The following is a 21,820-nucleotide window of genomic DNA, read 5'->3' as shown; positions in this document are numbered from 1 at the left end:
CCACCATTATCTGACCACTAAGCACTTCATTTTGATTTCACATTAAATTCTGTTCCTTTGTTCATGCAGCAAGTCACTTGGTGGTCGTAATGTCAACGCATGGCTGTAATACATGCTTTTTCTTTTCCAGGACTGCAATTGGTTCCGGGCAAGACATAGTGATGGGCGTGAAGGCCTGATACCACTCAACTACATCCTCCGCAGGGCAGAGGTCAAGCTCAATTCTATGCCGTGAGTAGGACCTTGTTGCACACTCACAGAGCTTTGCTTGCCCACTGCTATGAATTGTGCCCAGCGCAAGACTGCATACAAAGGTGCATAACGAAACAATGTTTTGAATAGAGGTTATGCCTTGCAGTCATAACTTGACATCCCATGTACTGGAGAACCTTCAATTCGACATATAGTGCCTTTCATGTTAATTTAGGCATTACATATTCTATCTTAATCCTTATATTATTGTTTTCCCAACAGTACTCATCTGCTTGATGAATGAGAAAAAAGCCCTTTTTCATCTGCGATGGCAACGGCAGAAAAGAAGGGACAAGCAAGTGGCAAACACAGAGCACTGTTTGCCACTTGCTTGCCCTGTCTTTTGCGTTGTGTCTGCCCAAGATGTTGCCTTGGCTACTAGCTTGGATTGAGACCTTTATATATATAGGTGGGGGAGATCTTGTGGGGTTCTCAAACATGCTCTTAGGAAAAAGGAATGACAACACGGTAGTGCGAACAATCACAAGGTCATTTATTGCACCTGTTATACACCAGTCTAGCCAGCAGAATCACTACCTAAATCAGCATGAAGCAACCTCTTGGAGGAGGCTGCAAACAGGAACATACCCAAATCTAAACACACTAAGCAAGACGTTTCCCACCCCGTATAGAGACATTTGCCCCTGGTGCGTCGCCAAGCCCACCTTATATCACATTACATGGGGAAGCGTTCAGAATCAACAATTCCTTCAAATAAAAGACCCAAGTGCGGAGCAGTGGGAGAGGGTGCTCTCCAGCAGCGACCCGAAAGTCCAGCATGGACTAGTAAGGCACGCTCACCGAGTAGCCACCCTCAGTCGTGCCCTATAATAGGAGTGTCGACCCTGCGCAGACGGGGAAGAAGACTGTGAAGACGGCCGACCACATCTGCCACCGCTAATTTTTAACCAATTAGAGCACGTAAGGTTTTTCCTCCTCGTCCTACCAATATTACATGGTGATGGGCACTGACAAATCAACGATGTTTGACTCACTGCGACAGGATAGCGAGTGAATATGTTCGCTGCCATGGTGGACACCAATGGCTAATAATTTGTATGTACAGTCGCAGGAATGGTGTCGCATTCGAACGATTGAATTCGTACATTCCATTGTGCTGCTCCTAAGCCTTTTGCAGGATAGTCCCCCGAATGGTGCGCGACGGCACAAACCGTCGGCACCGCTCGCCGACCTCAAGCCATGGAGGAACAGGCTGCACTCCCTTTTGTGCCCAAGTAACCCCGCCGTTAGGTGGCACTCGCAGTGCAACACTCATGCCATCTCTCATACTAATCTGCAACCAACCACACTGCTCGCTGCCAGCGCTTAGCTACACGGAGACGCCAGATTACAGGATACACGAAAGTTATGTGGGGAAAACATTGGGGGACTCGTGAGAGTCGAGCATCCCCATAAGCTGCAGAGTGATACATCACAGATATGGGGTTGTACTATTTTAAATAGTGTTGTTCGAGGACGAGTGAAGTAGCGCATTACTTGCATGACGTTGTTGCTTTGATTTAACATTATGTGCTGTTTAACACAATTCCAAGAAATAGTGTTGCTGTGGATTCAGCTGAAGGTGCAATAAAAGCAAAGCTGCAAATATTTACCCAAGTTACCTGTTGAACAAGCTTGGAGACAGCAGTGGATAGAAGCGAGCAAGTGCGTATATGTTGGAAGCCATCAAGAAAAGGTCAACCTTCCGTTGACACTTCACAACAACTAAAGCCTTCTTGTGGCACATTTTTTATGCTACCACATTATGTTACAATAAGTCAAAGAGGGGAGGTCTCCTGCTTTGTATTTAAAATTTTTTCACTAATGTCTAGAAACATGAAAAAGCCTGCTGTGTTCTTGTGAGGTTACTGTGGTGTCTTCGCTTAAACACACACAAGTGCTCTTTTGGGTGTTTCTCTTCTGTGGGTCCTGTCAAAATGTTACACAATCCACCATGTAGTATGCTATACCAACACGCCCAGTATTTAACCTTAGTAAGTCTTCTGAAACATACCTATAATAGTCTTATTGCAATAGCAATCATACAGATGCTCAAAGCAAATTTGTGCTGTTGACGCTACAATCATCTTGCTATCATGTTATCGACGTGCAGTGGATTTGGCTGCAAAAATGTGGAAGCAAAGAAGGCACGTCCTCATGCTCTGCTTACTTGGCTGTGCAGCGGAGCCAGGGCAGCGTTTTGCATCGCACTGCTCGCATGACGGTTGGGTGCACAAGCACGAATGTTCCTGCTGAGCAGCTGTGTGCATACAACAGCGTGCAGGCATCTAAATGGAATGGACCACTTAAAGCTACAAATGCTGATGATTTTTCTTAGGGTTCTTCACGAAAATCCTCTCATATACCGTATTTATTCGAATATAAGATGAGTTCTTTCCCCACACTTGCCTTATAATTGTGACTGCCTTATAATCGAATAAATATGGAACCTAGATTTTTGAATATACGTCCTGCAGTACTTGGCATCTTAGTTTCCTCGCGTGCTGCATTTTGTCAACATGTTGCACCTGCCTATTCTTAGTACACTGTCTGAGGAGCTTTAGCACAACACTAAACATTGCTGTCATTTTCAATACACCGCCCTTAGGGCAAAACTGCCCAATTTTTTGTATTCTGTGTTGTACTTCATTCAGTATTTACAGTGTGCTTCCACTTTATAGTTTGCAAAGCTAGTGGAGTTTTTCAGAAATTAATTTAGTTAAGGTAATCAGGGAAGAGGGGACGAATAATGTACTCGGAGAAAGCACTTCCCCAAGAGCTCTGTAGTATATACTGCTCTGCTCCCTCTACAGCACGCATAAACTTGCAGTTCAACAGCAGTTGTGGTACTGCCATAAATTCACATGTATTTCACGGATCAGAGAAGTTTAGGACACCTTTATATGGTGGAATGACAAAAAGAGCTACTACAGAGGCCTGACAGCTCAAAATTACTTGATAAATAGTTGATACGTTGAAGTGGGATAACAGAAGTGAATGAAAGTTAATCTATATGGTAGCTGCTGGAGCTCATACTGTCATCGGAATTACTTTTACTTCTCACACCTGGTGAGTGACAAAATGGAAGGTTTGTGGCAAAACTATTTTTTCATGCAATGCCATATGCATTAAAGATGCACTTGTATAAAATGTGTGCTGTTTTGCTGGTATGGCAGCCACTTTGCATTCAGAAATGTTTCGCAAGTACAGTTGCGAGCAAATGTCTGAAGACCAAGGTGTCTGCAAAAATGGTGACAGCCATGCAATTCTACCATTACATTGAATTGGTCAACCACGCATAAGTCACCTGTATGACTTCATTTTGCGGCTCTATGTCGAGACTGCAACAAAAAAAAAAAAATTTTTGTTTGTGACATCTGTGGTTTTCAGGCTTCTGCTCGCGACTGTAGATAGCGACCCCTGCTCCACGCTGCAGGCACAGCAAGGTCACTGCTGTTCTTAGCCTAATGCTACTGTGTCCAGATTCTCAATATACTATAATTTTCTCTTTAACAATGCACTCATGTTTCGATGGTGGTCTATGCAGCCTTGGTCAATAAGTCTCTTCTGATTTTTATGTTGTGGTTTACTGGTAAAATTCAGTTATACTAATCGAAACTAGCTGGAGCAGAACGATGAAGTGAGGTTTTCGTTTATTGTAATGCTTTTTTGCATTAAATCTTATGAGTGCTTGTTGGTTGTGTGGATCTGTAAGTGAACGCTCCTTAACCTCTACTTCTTTCTTCTTGCTCAGATGGTTCCATGGAAAGATAAGCCGTGAGCGAGCAGAGATGTTGCTGCAGCCTCGGGAAGACGGGCTCTTCCTGGTGCGCGAAAGCACCAACTACCCTGGTGATTACACGCTGTGTGTCTGCTTCCGGTCTAAGGTGGAGCACTATCGTGTTATCTACCGCATGGGCAAGCTCACAATTGACGAGGAGGAATACTTTGAAGGGCTGCCACAGCTCATTGAGGTGTGTGGTGCAACGCTATGTATGGTCCACTTCATATTGTGAATTTTTGCATCTGGCCATTGTACTATCTTGCAGTAGGTGCTTCTGTCGGTGCTGCATTGGAGACATGCGTACCGATCTCCTATGGGATGTGCATGCATGTTGTATTTTGTGCGGACATGGGGAAGCATCTAGTGCTGTATCATGGGACACAACAGAGAAGACAGTGACACAAGTGCTTGTGTCTCCGTTTCTCTTCTGCTGTGTGCCTTGCTTTGGCGTGTGAGGATTGTGGAGATCCCGTCGATTGTTTGCCACAGCCATCGATACGCAACCGCCTCTTTATTGTGCTACAGCTGTGACTCTGGCAAACTACCGTATTTACTCACATAATGATCGCACCCCTGAATCTTGTCGTCAAAATTTGATTTTTTAAAATTTCCCATGTAATGATTGCACTCACCATCTGTCAAATGCTATGCGAACGACCCTTCAAGACAAACTAAGCGGTCTGCACTCACCAAACATTCTTAAGCAGATGCTACATCTCATTCCTTTCATCACTTTCCGCACTTCCATGACAAAAAAAAAAAAGCTACAACCAAACTTGCCTTTATTATGAGTAGGCTTTATAATGGTTGTGGTCAACAACAACAACAAAAAAGGCGTCTTTCGTTTCTTCTCGTCTGCACTCGTGGGCACGCAACAAATTGCGAGCGGCAACGATAGTAGCCACGTTTACACTGATACGTTAGAAGTGTACCCTATTCATACGCCGACGCTTGTCACACAGCTAAGATATTCGCCCACCCTTAGCGGAAACATGCCGTATTAGGATAGTAGTGAAGACAAATGGCCGCAGTTTCCACTGCATGCCCGCCATGTGTTTCTATGTCACTGCCAGCTAAGCGCACATATCTGTTTCTGTCCTCTCAACGTGGACATTGCTGCGTTATTGCCGCAAACTTGCTTATATTAACAATATTATTCATTACTGATACAGAAGAAACTGTTTCAATGCACATAATGTGCTCACAAGAAGGAAAAAAATCGCGTTCGGTGCGTTCGGCTTGCTCCGCCGGCTGCCATTTTTGTTTTGGTGTCCTACACTGTTACAGCGGCCGCTGCCTATTAGTTGACCTGTTGAACAAAAAAATTTTTTCTTTTCGCGGGAAATTCAACCCGCATAATGATCGGACCCCTGAATTTGCGTCAATTTTTTTTACAGAAAAGTGTGATCATTATGCAAGTAAATACGGTAGTCACATAGTATTCTGGCCAAGGCTTTATAAGTTGACAGCATTTCTGATCAAGGGGGAGTCTGCTTCGGGCCACCGTGGCACGTGCATGTGCTGTGTGTCCTGCCGGGGCCAAGGTTAACTATGAAGGGCTTGAGGCTGATTGCCATTATTTCCAAGTTTGCGCAGACTTGGAACTTAATTTCTGATGCTGTGCGGTTCGCCTTGTTTCAAAGGTTTAATTATTAATATTTCGTTCCTAAGCCAGTGGATCCTGCTAGTGCCTGTTCTTGTTGAAGACTACTCACCAATGCAACTAAGAAGCCAAGTAGAGTCGTGGTAATTTAATCATGCTTTCACTTGAACTGGCCCAAAAATTATGTTATTTTGCTGTATGAGCATGTTTTGCCTGCTTGCTGTCTAATTTATGTTTCTTCATGTCCCCTTCAAGTATATTGATCCTTGATAATGGTGTTGCTGCCACTATGTACAACCTCTGTCCTTAACTGAGTCCATAAAAAATATAGTCATTCAACACTTACATCACTTGTGCTTATTCCTTCGTAGTAGTCTCCTTTGCTCTCTATGTTCAGCTTGCAACACATTTGAGGTCTGGGAAGCAGTGAGCAAAGTTTCTTCTAGCAAGATTCTCAGCTCCTGAGAATCTCCTCCTCTCTCCCTGCTGTGAGACAAACGTCTTGTGCCAGTCGAACAGTCAGGCTCATGATAAGGTCCCATTGCCATAAGTGTTGCGAAGAATTCATGTGTGTGTCTGGCAGTCTTGCCAAGCTTCACCTACAATTTTATTTTCACATGCTGTGCAAGGTGGACTACCATCTCTGCGTAGTCATAACAGTAGAATGAACTGACTAGTGGAAACAGATCTCTCCTCACTAGGCTAGTGCGAATATTTGATATATTCGAATAGTTGAACGAATAATGCACTTTTCGATATTCGCTTCGATTAGAATTTTGTTATTTGGAAATTTTGAAGTATTCGGCTCGAACAAATAGCCACACGCGGCAAGGAGAAGGCATTTTCGGAAGTTTCAGTTTTTGATTCAGTAATACTTTTCTCAATCCAATCCAAGCCAAGCCAGGAAAACAGAACTATACTCGGAACAAAGGCGTACACAAATGTATCTCGTCGGTGTGGTGGTGTGGTCGATTGCGTTTAGTGGGCAACTCTGTCTCTGCCGCAGCGGCATTTGATCAATCCCAGCCACCTTGGACCACTCCAGAGAGCACCACTTGCATGCACTTGCATGCGGCCAGCAATCCGATTCGGAACCTCTTTGTAAAGATTCCACCGGGAAGCGAAGCTAGATGTCTTAAATGCAAGGCAGTCCTGAAGACCCCGACAAGTACGACAACAACCCTAGCAACGCATTTAAGGAGACACCTGGATTTGCACAAGGACTACCAAGAGAAGCGGGACGCACGTGAAAGGCCATCCAGCTCAAGGGGGCAAGCAAGGCAAGTGGTCAACAGCCATCCATAGTACAGTTTCAAGCCGAAAATGAAAGCGTCGGCCCCAAAATCCCAACAGATGACAAAAATGATAGCTCGCTTCGTAGCTCATGGTATGCATCCCTCCAACATTGTTGAAGAACCGGGTTTCCTCAACGTGATGAAGTTTACTATGCCGGATTATGCCGTGCCGTCTCGGACAACGTTCTCGAGAGCCATTATTCCGGACCTCTATGCATCAAGCAAAGAGAAGGTGAAAAAGAAGCTTGGGAACATTTTTGCAAGCGGAGTGGAGTATCTTTCAATCACAACTGATGGTTGGACATCGCGGGCAAATGACAGCTACGTTTGTATAACTTGTCATGTCATGGACAGTGACTTCGTGCAACACGTGCATGCGTTGGCTTGCACGGAGATGACAGACTCTTAGACTGCAGAAAACCTGGAGCTATTTATCGCAGGTGTCATCAAGGAGTGGGAACTTCCAGCCCACGATACTGTGCCGATCTTCGTCGTTACAGATAATGGAAGGAACTTTACTTCAGCTGTAGCGCAGTCGTCCTGGAGTGGTGTGCAGTGTTTTGGACACACCCTTCAGTTCTGTGGCAGTGATGCCAAAAGAGAAGTGTCAGGGTTTTTGCAGCTCTGTGCTAAGGCCAGAGCGATTGTGGCTAGATACAAATGGAGTGCCAAGGCCGGAGGACGGCTTCGAAAAATTCAGAGAAACATGCAGCTGGACCCTCTCGAGGTTATACAAGACGTCCCGACGCGATGAAACAGTGAGCATGTCGTGATGGCCAGGCTCGTGAAGCTCCGTACGGTCATCACTGTAGAACTTTCAGAATCTGACACAGTTCCAAACTTGAACGCGAGTGCTATCTGAACGCAAGTGAGTGCACTATCTGTGCTGATTGCCGCGAGCATAACCGGCACAGACGGATATCGCTTGCTTGTCATAGGCAGGAAGGCTTCCAAGCCACGGTGTTTCAGAATAGTGATGACACACCCACCCCGCCGCAGTGGCAAGAATGCCTGCATCCCGTGCATTGGGGGCTCGTTAAAGATCCTCTGGTGGTCAAAATTAATCCGGAGTCCCCCACTATGGTATACCTCATAACCAAATCATGGTATTGGCACTTAAAAACCCAGAATTCATTCATTCAATACACTCCCAGTTGACTATGCTGCCAGCTCGAAAGCATGGATGATGGCTGAACTATTCTGCAAATAGGTCATTAAGTTGGGTAAGAAATTTACACTTGAAGATCGACTCGTAGTTTTCATTGTCAATAACTGCAGTGCACATGTTAAAGTGGAAGGGCTGACTGCGATACACCTTGAGTTCCTGCCACCTAAAGTGACGCAATCATGCAATCCCTGGACCAGGGTGTAAAAAGGAATTCGAAGGTATTGTACAGGAAGATGGTTCTTCAGTGAACGATCACATGCATCAAAAGCAACAAAGAATATGAAGTTACTCTGCTCAGTGCTATGCACATGATTGCTCGAGCATGGCAGCTGGTTAAGCCACAATCTATAGCAAATAGTCTAAAGAAATGCAGATTCATGACCCTAATAGCAGCAGCATTGACTTAATCAATGCCAGTGGACAGTGAATGCTTTGATAATGCTCATGCCGAAAGAGCCAAAAACGCACTGTCTCCTGCAGAAGTCGCTGACGACATGCTGTCTCCTACCAAAGGTGCTGAAGTCACGCTGTCTCCTACTGAACAGGCTAATTTCCCCCCACCTCTTTGTGGTGTTTCCTTTGAGGACTTTGTGATTGTTGACTGCTGAGTGGCACTTTGCAGTCCTTTGGCAGCCAGCACTATCTTGTGCCCCATGACGAGCGGCGGTGATAACTGTGGTAATAACTTAGATAAGCAGTACATTTGCTCACAAAAGTTCACATACTACATGGTGCCATCGATCAAAATAGTGTTCTATGTCTGCTGTGATGGCCAGAGTGGCACTGGCTAACACTCCCACGGTTACACACACATAAGTACCCAAGATTGTGGACATTGAAACAGCCGTCACTGTAGCACAATTGGTAGTGCATCGCATGCGTAATAAGAAGGTTGTGGGTTCAGCTCCCACTGGGGATAATTTGTTTTTCCATCCACTTTAATTTCCCTTTCACTTATGATTTCTGCATTTCAATTAAGACTACAAATAACTTCCCCTATGCTTTCCTTGGCTTCATTCTCCACAAGCTTCATATGGTTTTGACTAACCAAGATCGGACCCTTTGGTTTCCCCTTTCTTCTGATACCATATGAAAAAAGTTTGAAAAGCTCAGCCACGTTCATGACTCTTCTGATTACAATTCTACCGTACCGCGCTGCTGTAAAATCTGTGAACCTGAATTCTGTGATAGACTCAGGAATTTGGCGACTTCATTTGATTTGTCATAGATTCAATGCACTTCTGTTATGTTGAGCTCCTGATAGGATTATATATTGTTCATGGGTTTACTTATGCTATGGTTCTGACAAAAACAGGAGTGTGTCATTATGAGCTAGTCACTTTGTATGCAGAAGACTGCAATGAATCTTGGAATTTCATGTTCTTTTCTTGAAACCAGCATTACGAGCAGGATGCAGATGGGCTATGCACACGGCTGTCGCGCTCGGTGCCCAAGCAAGGTGGTGAGGTGGCAATTGACCACCGAGCGTTTGAGATGGCTGGCTGGGCAATCAAGAAGCAGGACTTACAAGTGATTGAGAACATTGGCAAGGGCGAGTTTGGAGGTGAGTTTGCTGTTGTATTTCTCGGCTACTACCCCTTCTCAACACCTATCAGTGCTGTCTTGATCAAGCCACTATTGTGCATGCAAAGCTGGGAAGGATTAAAAAAAAAAAAAAGAAACACTTAACCGAAATAGGCCATTTAATGCAGTGAATCCACAAAGCTGATTGCGACACAATTGCTAAGATTCTTTATTGACCAGAAGGGGATTTACTAGCAGATTGCAGTTGTTGTGGGTGGTTCCTGGATCAGGGAGTGCATCCATTGTTGCAAGTAATGTGCATGACCCATTGCTTATGTACCTTTGCCTTTCTTTGTCACCAGCTTAAACATGCTCACTATGGGCCAATGGACTGTATACAGGATGTCCCAGCTAACTTGAGCCGGAGTTTAAAAATGTGCCGCAACCCAATGCATGTGGCTGACTATTGTCTGGAGTAGGTTGCACAACTTTTTTCTTCTGCTTAATTGCATAATTAGTCAATGTTAATTAACCAACTTCTGAAGCAACAAAGTTAAGCAAAAAATTCTAAATAGAAAGTTCTAGAGCACTTTGCAAAACGTCCGATTAAACAGTTTATAACTTTCTACCTGTTAGGTTGTAGTGTTTTTCCACTTACTGCAGATGCTTGCGAAATACAAAAACATACCATGTGACATGCCTGCATGTGCGTTGTGATCACGGCACTCCAAAGGATTTCTTATACAAACGAACATAGCATCTAGCGGGGTGTGATGCTGCTTAAAAGGCAGCGGGGCAGTGATGCAGGCGTTGGCTGTGCGATTTATGCCACTGATGTGCTTCCCTTGCGGCGGTTCATAATAGCGATAAGCGGGCGCAGTGGCACCACACCCGGCTGAAAAATGGCCACCGCTGAAAAATAAGCACATTGCATATTGCCATGCATCTAGAACTTTCCCATGTTGGTTCCTTCAGTCATCTGAACTGCTACAGAAAAAGGCCATGCTGTTCCAAGAGGCACATACATATATTAAAATCCGTATCAGCAGTGGGCTGCTTTAAAATAAAAACACCTGCCTCCCTCCCTCTTTTTTTTTTTTTTTTTGTTCCCCTACACCTGCTGATTAGTGTCGGAGATTAGCAGACGACGAAGAAAAAGAATGGATCGTGGGCTGCTGCCTCCGCTTCTGGTGCCAAGAAGTGCGCGCACTTTTATCATCATCATGAGAGCATCTTGTGTTCATCTCTCGCCATTAAAAGGCTTTGGTGGATGTCTCGCGGCTCTGCTTTTCTGGCGACGCGACCTGTAAGTGGCCGACGTTCCGCAACATATGGTGCTGAAACCCGGGACAACGAGCGGATCCCAACAACGTGGACAACGAGCAACGGCGCCGACGAGTTTCGTCTAGAAGCTGCAGCCGGAGCAACCTGATCCTCATCGGAACCGCACCTGGTGAAGCAATGCGCAGAACCAGCTACCTTACGAGCAAGTAAGCCGCGGTCCTCACGAAACATGGACCACCTGAAAGCGAAACGCTCTGCTAGACGAACCCAATCAACGAAAATTATGAATGAGGCGACGACGCTGTTGAAGAGCAGCTGAAATGACCTCGCGGCTTTCAGCAAGGTTATAGACAATCTCGTCACCAGCCGTGACGAGCTTCGGAAGATCAGTGCCGAGCTTAAGGAAGTGGTTCCTGTCTAGGATATTGAAATAGAGTACAAGTCTGCAGCAAATTATGACGACCAGACGCTTGAGACCCTGACTTGCTTCCGGGGCCAGCTCGCAGATCTCAGCGTCGGAAGCACGGTGCAGACTCGTCCCTCAATGACGCTCAATGCGCCACCTGTCCCAACGACAGTTGCGTGACAGAGCTTCGGACCTCGTCTCCCAACACTGACCATCAAGCCTTTCCATGGGGACGTGTGTCAATGGACGTCGTTTTGGGAGCAATTCAACGGCGCGGTCCACGCGAGTACAACTCTGCGCACGACTGATACATTCCATTACTTCCGCAACTACCTGGTAGGGGAGCAGCAACTGCCATTGCCACACTGCCAACGACTGAAGCGTGTTATGAGAGTGCCACCCAGCTGCTAAAGCAGAGGTTCGGGGACAGGAGCCGGATTGTACAGCATCATTTCAGAGCGCTTTGCGAACTGCAGCCCGTGACGTCTCCATCGGATACGAGGGAGTTGCGCAGGCTGTACGACGGAGACCAGCTGAATGTGCGCGGCCTCAGTGTCCTAGAAGCTCCAACTAGCAGTTTTGCGGTAATGCTCTACGATGTTCTGCTTCAATCCCTGCCACAAGAAATCGTTGTGGCGTTCCACCACCCTAGCTGTCTCCAGGATGTTGCACAAAGCACAGCATCCTCTGCTTCAGGGAAGGCAACCACAACGTCTTAAGAAACTTGAGCAGCTGTTGCGATATACACAGATAGAGTTTGAAAAAAGAGAGCAGTGTGCTCCATCGGCATCCTCCGTCAAAGGCAGCGGGTTCCACAGAAAGAATGTGCCATCGTCATCAGTCCTGTATGCATCGGAAGAATCGAAGCAAATGCACAATGAATGTTATTCTTGCAAATCTGCTAGACATGCAACCGAGGCATGCAGCGCTACCTTGACCATATCAGAGAAAAAAACCGGCTGGCTGAAGCTATGCGGTGCTACCGATGTACTATAAAGGGCCACAGCGCAAACGAGTGCCGGCGGTAGTTGGTGTGCGCGGCATGCAAAGGCAGGCATGCTTCAACGATGTACGACCCAGTTTATTGAGCGACAAGGGGCGAGAAGTCGCATAATGTCGTATCTGATGCTACCAAGTCAATGAAGGCAGAGAGTCCGCGGTCGACTGCCATTACAAGTTGTCAACTTGATGAGGCCATTAATTTAGAGACTTTTCGTTCTTGGACCGTCGGTTTCAACAAGACGTCATATATCAGAGGCATCTTCGACGGAGGCAGTCAATGCACGTTCATTAAGAAGGACCTGGTGGCATGGTTAGGACTAAAAATCATTAGAGAGACATGCCTAGCGGTGAACACGTATGCGTCAGAGGCTTCTTCTCGTGTGTGAAATTGCAGTGTCATCGAAGTTCGTCTACGTAGTCAATTTGATGACAGTGAGCACATCATTAAAACGATAGCCATGCCAGTAATTTGCCACGACATCCCTGCCACGGCTATGGAATGTTCCTTCGCAGCCAAATTGCGTGATCAAAGTTACCGGCTGGCGGACGATCAAACTGTGCCTTGAGGATGTGGCAAGAAAAGCATTAGCCTGCTCATAGGATCTGATTAGCTGTGGAACATCTTGAGTGGCGACATCATACGCAGCACGGAAGTACAAGGATTGGTTGCAGTTAAGACTACTCTCTGCTGGACGCTACAAGGTCTTGTCATGAAAACGAGCTTCATAAACGGAACATCCGAAGTGATGATCAGTGTCCTGCAGGTGCAAGCTGGAGAAACTAAAGGATTAGACCAAAGCACACGGAGTCCTTTTGGACGTTGGATGCTATGGGAATTGTGCCAAAGGAAGCAACGCATGGGCACACAAACATGTTTGCTGTTTTCCTATGCTAAATTGCAAAGATTAGAAAGCAGTACCAAGTAGCTGTGCCGTGTAAAGAACCAGATATTGAGTGGCTACAAGACAACTACAGCGTCGCAATCAATCGTTTACGAAATCTGGTTAAGCGCATCTTGAGAGATACGATACGGCAATTCATCAGCGCATTGTTTCTGGCCATGCTGAAGTTGTACCTGACAAGGAGTCGATAGATGACGTAGTGTACTACATGCCACACGGGGAGGTTATTCATGAGGACTCACTCACCACCAAGCTCCGCATGGGTTTTGATGTGTCATCTCAGGCTAAAGGAGAGAGACCTCTGACCAGTTGCCTCAAAACTGGCCTGTACCTAAACCCGGACTTACTGCAGGTTCTCCTTCGCTTCAGATGGCACCTAGTGCCCATGACAGCAGACATCAAGAAGGCGTTCCTGCAAGTAGGGATACGAAAAGAGGACCATAACCTGTTCAGATTTCTGTGGTTTCACAAAAGTCCTGCTGTTCCTTTAAAGGAAGAAGCGGTAGAGGTTTGGCGTATGACCAGAGTACCCTTTGGATCTACAGCAAGTTCATTCATGCTTATGGCTACTATACGGCATCACTTGAAGACGCAAGTTCATCCTGAGAAAAGGGCCCTAGCACAGCTACTTCTGAAGTCCTTCTAAGTCGATCACCTCTTATTCGGAGCGAATGACTTAGAAGCAGTGGTGACTCATTACAAGTGCACGAAAGAGCTGATGGATGATGCTGACATGCCTTTAAGGAAATAGAGCTCCAGCTGTAGGCGACTAGAATGACTGTTCGACTCCAAGGATCCTCTTACCCCTCTAGCCTATGAGAACGCTGGACATCAAGAGAGAGTGCTAGGGATAGGTTGGTTGAAAACAACAGATGCCTTCATCTACAACCCGGAGAACATCTTTACTTTCTTGGAGAAGGCAAAGGACACTAAGCGTTTAGTCCTCCAGACAGTGTCGAGGATATATTACCCATTAGGATTTCTCGCACCGTATGTAGTGAGAGGAAAAATGCTGCTTCAGCAGTTATGGGTTTCGAAGGTCGACTGGGACGAAGATCTTCCTGATCACATTGCGGAAAAATGGCACGACTGGAGAAACGAGTTGATCCATTTGTCGAAAGTCAATGTTCCCCGTCACCTTATGAGCGAAGTTGCAGAACTGCGTGACCTTCAGCTACATGTTTTCGTTGACGCAAGCACAAAAGCATATGGAGCTTGTGCATACCTTTGTGTAGAAGATGTGAATGGGAGCATGGCTAGCACTCTAATTGTAGCCAAGTCAAGGATAGCCTTACTGCCGCGACTAGAGCTAATGGGTGCGTTAACAGGAAGCAGGCTGTCAAAATATATGGTGGAAACCTGCGGAGATCTAATGCCAAGAGCGCAATGTTTTCTTTGGACTGATGCAAGCATAGTGCTTGGCTGGTTACAGCGAGCGCGTTAGACTTTAGACGTCTTTGTGATGAACCAAGTCACAGAAATTCTGTCTATTACTTCGGAGTGTAGCTGACAGTATTGTGCAGGAGATACCAATCCTGCTGATATGCTGACCCAAGGTGTTTCCTTAGACGCACTGGCTACTGAGGTAGACTGGTGGCAAGGACCAGCTTGGCTGAGTAAGGACTCAGAAAAATGGCCGGCTGCGAAGCATTCACTGCCCCAAATCAACAATATCCTAGGGATAACAGTGACAAAAACCAATGACGCTTCACTCTACATGAAATGCAATGTAGTTAACCCCACTGCTAGACGCCACGAAGTTCAGTTCACTGCACAAGCTTCTCCATGTCAGAGCATGGGTGCAGTGCTTTGTCTCCAACGTTAAGTGCAAGATTAAAAAAGCGGGAGTTATCTCTGCTGAAGACATATTGGCAGCTGAGAGATATTGGATCCGGCAAGTTCAAACTGAATTGTTTCCTGAGGAGAGGAGTTGGCTGCTGGAAATGCAAGGTCCGCCCAGTAATTCATGGGTAGCACAACCACCCCCATTTCTCGACGAGAACGGGCATCTACGCGTCGGAGGAAGAATACAGAACCTCACAGACAGCCGAGACGTGAAGCATCCATTGCTGCTTCCATGTAGACATTGTTTCACTTAGATGGTATTTGCAGATGCCCCTTGTCGAGTCATGCATGGAGGAGTAACGGCTATGATGCACACTGTATGCGAATGATTCTGGGTCCCAAGAGCACACGAAGCGGCAAGGAAAGCAATCAATCGATGCCTGCTATGCGTTCGTTTTCATACGAAACCCACTGTGATGCCGTACCCGCCACTTCCAGTCTGCCGGGTCGAAAGGAAGAAACTTTTCAACACTACAGGACTTGATTTTGCGAGACCATTGTATGCGAAGTCATCTGAGAGCTCCGACAGGAAAATGTACATCGTACTTTTCACGTACAGTAACAAGAGCATTGCATTTGGAACTGGTCTTGGATATGTCTTCACCTACAATCCTGTTGGCATTCCGGTGTTTCATTGCAAGAAGGGGACTCCCAAGTACCATTTACTCCTACAATGTCTTAACCTTTAAGAGACCATCGCGGGAGCTACAAAAAATATGGAAAGTACTACGACAAGACGACTTCCAGGCTTACATTGCGAACCAAAGTATTCAGTGGAAGTTCATCATCGAAGCGGTCCCATGGTGGGAAATCTGGTGGAAATGGTTGGTCAGAACCGTAACAATGGTACTCCGCAAAGTTTTAGGTCGAAGCTGTCTGTGCACAGAACTTTCAACTATTATTACTGAGGTTGAAGCGGTGCTCAATTCACGGCCTCTAACGTATTCTGATAATAGGGAAGGCGAGCCTGTAGCCCTCACGCCAGCTCATTTCCTAATGGGCCAGCAACTTACGACGTTACCAGAAGGAAAGACATTGTCAGACCTAGTAACCAGCCACGATCGCAATGACTATCAGCAACGCTTTCAACATTGACAAAAATGATGAATGACTTCTGGAAGCGATGGAAACATGGATATTTGCTGCGACTACCATCGGCTCATCGCTCACCCATGCATCACTCAAAAAATTTAAATATCGGTGACATCGTAATAGTCGACATTCCTAACACGCACAAGTTATTCTGGCCACTAGCCCGGGTTCAAGAGGTGTACCCAGGTGCCGGCAGATTTGTGCGCGCCTGTTTAATCAGATTACAGGGAGGCAAAGTCTTCAAGAGGCCAGTGCATAAGCTACATCACCTAGAACTAGACATTGCCACATTTGAGGCCCTGGAGGATGTCGGAGATTAGCAGACGACAAAGAAAAAAAAAATGAATTGTGGGCTGCTGCCTCCGCGCCTGGCACCAAGAAGTGTGCGCACCTTTATAATCATGATGAGAGCTTTTCGTGTTCGTCTGTCACCATTAAAAGGCTTTGTTGAGTGTCTCGCAGCTCTGCTTTTTCTGGCGACGCGACCTGTAAGTGGCCGGCGTTCCACAACAATTAGAATGCTGTTCCCTCATATTTTTTCTTTTTTAACTATCCATAGCATATGTTTTCGGCTGGGCAAAAAGTCATCTTTTAAGGGTTACTTCTGTTCACAGCACCACTTTTTCTGGCAGATGGTTAGAACATGTCTTTCTTCTTTGTCTCTCTTGTCCACAGATGTCTTGCTTGCAAACTACAAAGGCCAGAAGGTAGCAGTAAAAAAAATAAAGGAGTCTGGCAAGAACATGCTCATCGCTGAGGCGTCACTTATGACGTAAGTGCCTTCTTTTGTATTATTTCCAGCATGACTCCTTTTGATGTTTCTAGACATTTTTTTCACATGAATCATGCCTGACCTGGCTCCCCCTTTAAAACATTAAGAGATGGGTTGGAAAAGGATTATCATAGTAGTGAAAGGCTGAATGTGGCTTTTAACATTTGCCCTCAGGATATTTCCTCCCAGCGGGTGGATTGGAGTACAGTCATTGCTAATGCCAACCCATGACAACTTGTGCGTCTTGTTGCCTCTTTTTTGTTTGTGTGTGAGGACTTAGTGTATATTCATTATAAGGTGGTCACGATTATAAGGCGAGGGTACATTTAGGGGACCTGAGGAAAAACTCAAATATGCACACTAATATTAGGTGATGTAGAGTAGCAGACAGACTGATTATTCAGATGTAGCAAGGATTGCTCGAAATACTGAATATTGTATGCAAATTTCGCAAGTACAGTCGACGTCCAATTTTTCGGACTCCCTAGGGACTGCGAAAACGTACGAAAAATCTAGCAAAAAAAAAAAAAAAACTAATGCATGCCTTTTACTTTCCTCAGGGGCTTACATTGCCACAGCCATGTCTGAAGTAGCTCTAAAAGCCTGCCAGTACACTTAGGCGTCTCAGGGCTCATACTGTAACAGGAGTTGGCGGGAGCACGCATGTCTAATTAAGGAGCTCATACTATGCAGTGGACAACTCATCATATGCTTCACCGCAATACATTGTGTATGCTTGACCATGTAACTCCGCTGTATTGCGGTGAGGCTGACTTTTGTAAACCAAAACTATGCAATTATTTTTAGACCCTTGCCATGCTTTCCACAGTTTGAAGCCGCTGGCGAGGATGACTCATGTAATGTCATCTGGATGATTATCGTGTCATCTCTGGAATGATAAGTGGCAACGGAGCCAGCTGTGGAAAAAGACGACTATTCTCAAGCCATTGCTGATGATGACAGTTTATGATGATGATGATGATGACGATAGTTTCCTCTTGCCAATGAATGGCTCATACCCCCTTAAGCAATGAGTGGCAATGGAGCCAGCTGTGGAAGGAGACGACAATGACTAACGTGTGAGCAGTATCACGAGCGCTATTATCGTAAGGGGCACCAGCAAGATAGTTTGCTGGTTGTTCATGGACGACGGAAATGCCCTAGCCATGTCCAACTTCGCCATAAAACACTATACCGAACAGCTGGAAGTTTGGCAGTGAACATTGAAGCAGCTAAGCCTAGCATTGCAGAGCGTACAGGAGGCATGGCTGCCAGCAGATTGGCATGCAAGAGCGCTGGTTTGAGCCTGTGAAATAATTAGAATGGTGTGAAGGGTGGCTTTGATTAACACTAATTTTGACCTGTGGTCACAGCAAAAAGTCTTCAGAAATTGGGCGATGAAGGTTTTGAGCATCAGAAATTTCAGACGCCCTTGTATGTTAGCTCTATGGGGTATGTGGCGATGCCTCCAGGTTGTCTGATTTTTGGACATGCCTGATAGTTCAGTTTTTGACTGTCACTTGCACCCCGCCTTACTGTTAAGCTTAAAAAATTATCTGTATGAGTTATACATGCAACAATTTGGTACTACTTCACCTGCCAAAGTTTATTAGTTGTTACAATTTGTGCCGCCATTTAAAATCTGGATTGCCATATTGAAACATTAACTGAATCTACCAGCCTCACATATGAGGCAGGGAGTGGCTTCAAGGCTAAAGACACATCCATGCTGGTGGCGAAGCGTCCTCCAGCGCCATAGAATGTCTGCCGCGCAAGAGGTGTCCAAAAGTGGATGGCAGTTCAGCTGGCGCACCGTGCACTGCATGACGGATGGGCCATTAGATGACCACAAAGCCTCTGCCACCGGCAACACAGACATCGGCTGCAGCTTCTATTCCAAACAAAATAATTTCCGCTAAATAGAGTGACAGGTAAATAGTGCATTTTATGAAAAACTATATCCACTGTCAAACTTCTGTTGACTGTAACATGAACAAGAGCTCCGATACTTGTTGAGCTCAGCTGCAGTGCACGGCTACCAAAGGCAAATGACTGGTTCGGTTGTGTTTGCATTGCAGCTGACTGCACCGCTAATATCGGCAGATTTTCTTTGTGTGTAATTATTGCAAGGAGTAGTGACAACAAAAGTAACGGAATACCGTATTTACTCGAATCTAAGCCGACCCCGATTTTGAGGTGACCTTCGAAAGTCTGAAGCCCCCCCCCCCCCCCCCCAAAAAAATCTTACCTTGAATGGAGGCCGAACAAAAAAGTGAGAACAGCGTTTACAAAATGAAAACAATATTTATTGAATGATCACCATGCCGAGCTCATTCTACGTCATCATCACTCCTAGCCTTATTACTATCTTCCTTATCACTGTCATCTTCAAACAGTAAATTCCATCCTCGTCACGGCGTATGCAAAAAGGCATCTCCCATTGCCCCTCCAACGACGGACATTTGTCTCAACGATGTTGAAGTCCCGCCCGTCTTGAACGGTTGACAATGCCTCTGTGGCTAGCACAACTTTTCGTGTGAAAGCAGCACTATAGTGGCATAGACCGTTTGGTGCCATTACGATAATGCCATGCTGCACGCTAATACCATAGAATAAAGAACCAGCTCCGATGTGACAGGGGAAAATAGTGATGTTGCTCATGTACTTCAGTTGGCTACTGGCACGGCTAGTAGTGCTGCAATACTGACTTTTCTAGATGGTGCTAGCTATGCACCGTATTTATCAATTTCAATTAAAAAGTGGCGCCTTTTTTGAAAACCTCACATCTAAACTGCCTAGAATTTGGTATATGACGATGTGGAAAAAAAATTACCGACGATTACGTTACTTCCTAATGCGAAATTTGAGCGCAGCAAATAAGCTGTTTCACCTTTTCGATAGATTGAGGCAAAGAAATCGAGCAACACATGTATGCGCTATCACAGAATTTTTTTTTTATATTTCCCGTACTCCTGGATCATCTCGATGGCGGCGACGGTAAGCTTCTGCTTCGGCGGCACGCACCTCTGGATTCTGACGGCGACGGCGCTGGGCCTCTGCTCTGGCAGCTCGTTTAGCAGCAGCAGCAGCAGCAGCAGACGGAGGACTTCCATCGGTCGTCTCGCTCATGGCTCAGAAAGAACTGGCAGATAATTTCGCAGTGGCGAACGGCAGCGGCAATTTCGGCTCGGGCGGTGCACATATACAGATCCGCCGCCACCGATCTGGCTCTCTGATTGCCACCGCACAGGGCGAACGGCAGCGGCAATTTCGGCTCGGGCGGTGCACATATACAGATCCGCCGCCACCGATCTGGCTCTCTGATTGCCACCGCACAGGGGTTGCATTGGAGGAGGAGCGAAGAAAGGAATTAAGTTCGAGCCGGCGCTTTGACAACCGGAGACTCACAGGAAGAGGGGGGAGGGGGGCGGCGTGTACACCCAGCGGCAAACGATGGGGGCAGAAGCGCGCGCAGCAAGCGGACAACACGATAAAGGGAGGAGGGAAGATATAGCAGCGACTGACTGATGCCGCTGACGCCGATAGTGAGTCAACCCCAGCTGCGGAGTTGGTTTCAGGGACAACGCCGCCGATGCCGACACAAACAATATGATACCCTCGCTTCCGCAGCGCTAAGAACCAGGTCTAGCCGTGGGAAGGTGGTCACGTATTCGTCGACGTGCCGGGGCCTACATGAAATAACCGGCGCGTCGGCAACTGAAGAGCACCCTATCCGCCACACAAGAACAGTGGGGGGGGGGACCCTTTCCTCCTCTTTCTGCATGGCGGCGACGGTGTTCTATGCAGTCACGTTATCTTGACTCTCTAGCGGCGTCAGCGGCATCCAGCGGTATCAGTCGGTCGCTGCTAGCGCTGGGGGGATGAAAGGGGATGAAAGCTGGTTACGAGGCCGACGACAACGCCGACGACGACGCGAAACCCAGGAACGGACGCCAAAGAGCTGCGCTCTAAAAAGACTATCTGCCTAGATTCTAATATATACAGTATTGCTGCGGTGGTCCCAGGTTTGAGTCTCAGACCAGGGCGAATTTTTCTTCCACTGCGATGCTTTTCTTTCGATGAACCCATATGGGTTTCCTTTGTAGCAATTGCTACGAACACATGGATGTCTGATTTTCCCTTTATTAATTACTCCTCTCCACCTTCTGGGTTTCCACATAACTGTTACATCATGCTATTAATAATGTTGATGCCTGCTGATGGCAGTCAGTACATTGTAAGAGTAACACTGGCCACCTCTGCAGCTTCTGTCTACATCTTTACCTTTTGGCCAACTGTACGTGCAATTAGCACAACAGACTGTCTGGTGGCTTAGTGGATATGGCGTCCTCCTGTGGAGCATAAGATCGTGTTCTTGGTTCTCTGCCATGGTGTCCCATGGTAGTTTAGAGCTTCTTGCTGGGTGAGTTGGTGCATTGCTATGTTAGGAAGAACTGCACCTACAAAAGGATGAACACAGGAAAAAGACAAGGTGGACGGAAAGAGCGCAATCTATCAGCTGGTTTTATTCGTTTTAGATGCTGCATATATAGGCAGTATTCACACTTGACAGAAAAGGAGGGGGAGGGGAGGAGGAGGAGGATATGGCAAAACAAGCCTGCCTCATGTCAACAAAAGCTGCACAGAAAATGGTTTTCAGCATGATATGAGGTAACAGAAGTGTCACTTATGCAGTCATCACCCAATTTTCTGCACAATTGGCAGCAAAATGACTTCAATCCACTCTGCTGCACATTTCATTTGCAATGGACATCTGCTTGTTTTTGTCATGATTTCAAGATTTATTTCCCCCTCCCTTTGGTAAACTGTGTATGTCATAAGTTCTGGCTGGCAGTGCCAGGAGAATGCCTTAATGTTCATGACTGTGAAA

The 21,820-nt window shown here is 46.2% G+C and overlaps 1 protein-coding gene across 5 annotated transcripts in view; it reads left to right on the top strand.

Annotated features, from left to right (window-relative positions):
- Window positions 1–21,820, top strand: part of LOC142575312 (tyrosine-protein kinase CSK-like) — a 46,467-nt gene that overhangs the window by 5,628 nt on the left and 19,019 nt on the right. For all 5 annotated transcript variants that reach the window (XM_075684571.1, XM_075684570.1, XM_075684568.1 and 2 more), the window contains exons 4-7: window positions 131–231; window positions 4,007–4,226; window positions 9,501–9,666; window positions 16,833–16,929. In XM_075684571.1, the coding sequence (XP_075540686.1) occupies window positions 131–231; window positions 4,007–4,226; window positions 9,501–9,666; window positions 16,833–16,929 (584 nt within the window). The remainder of the gene's footprint in view (window positions 1–130; window positions 232–4,006; window positions 4,227–9,500; window positions 9,667–16,832; window positions 16,930–21,820) is intronic.

The sequence above is a fragment of the Dermacentor variabilis genome, chromosome 3 (assembly GCF_050947875.1).
Source record: "Dermacentor variabilis isolate Ectoservices chromosome 3, ASM5094787v1, whole genome shotgun sequence".
Taxonomy (NCBI): domain Eukaryota; kingdom Metazoa; phylum Arthropoda; class Arachnida; order Ixodida; family Ixodidae; genus Dermacentor; species Dermacentor variabilis.
This window is presented reverse-complemented; position numbering and strand designations above follow the sequence as displayed.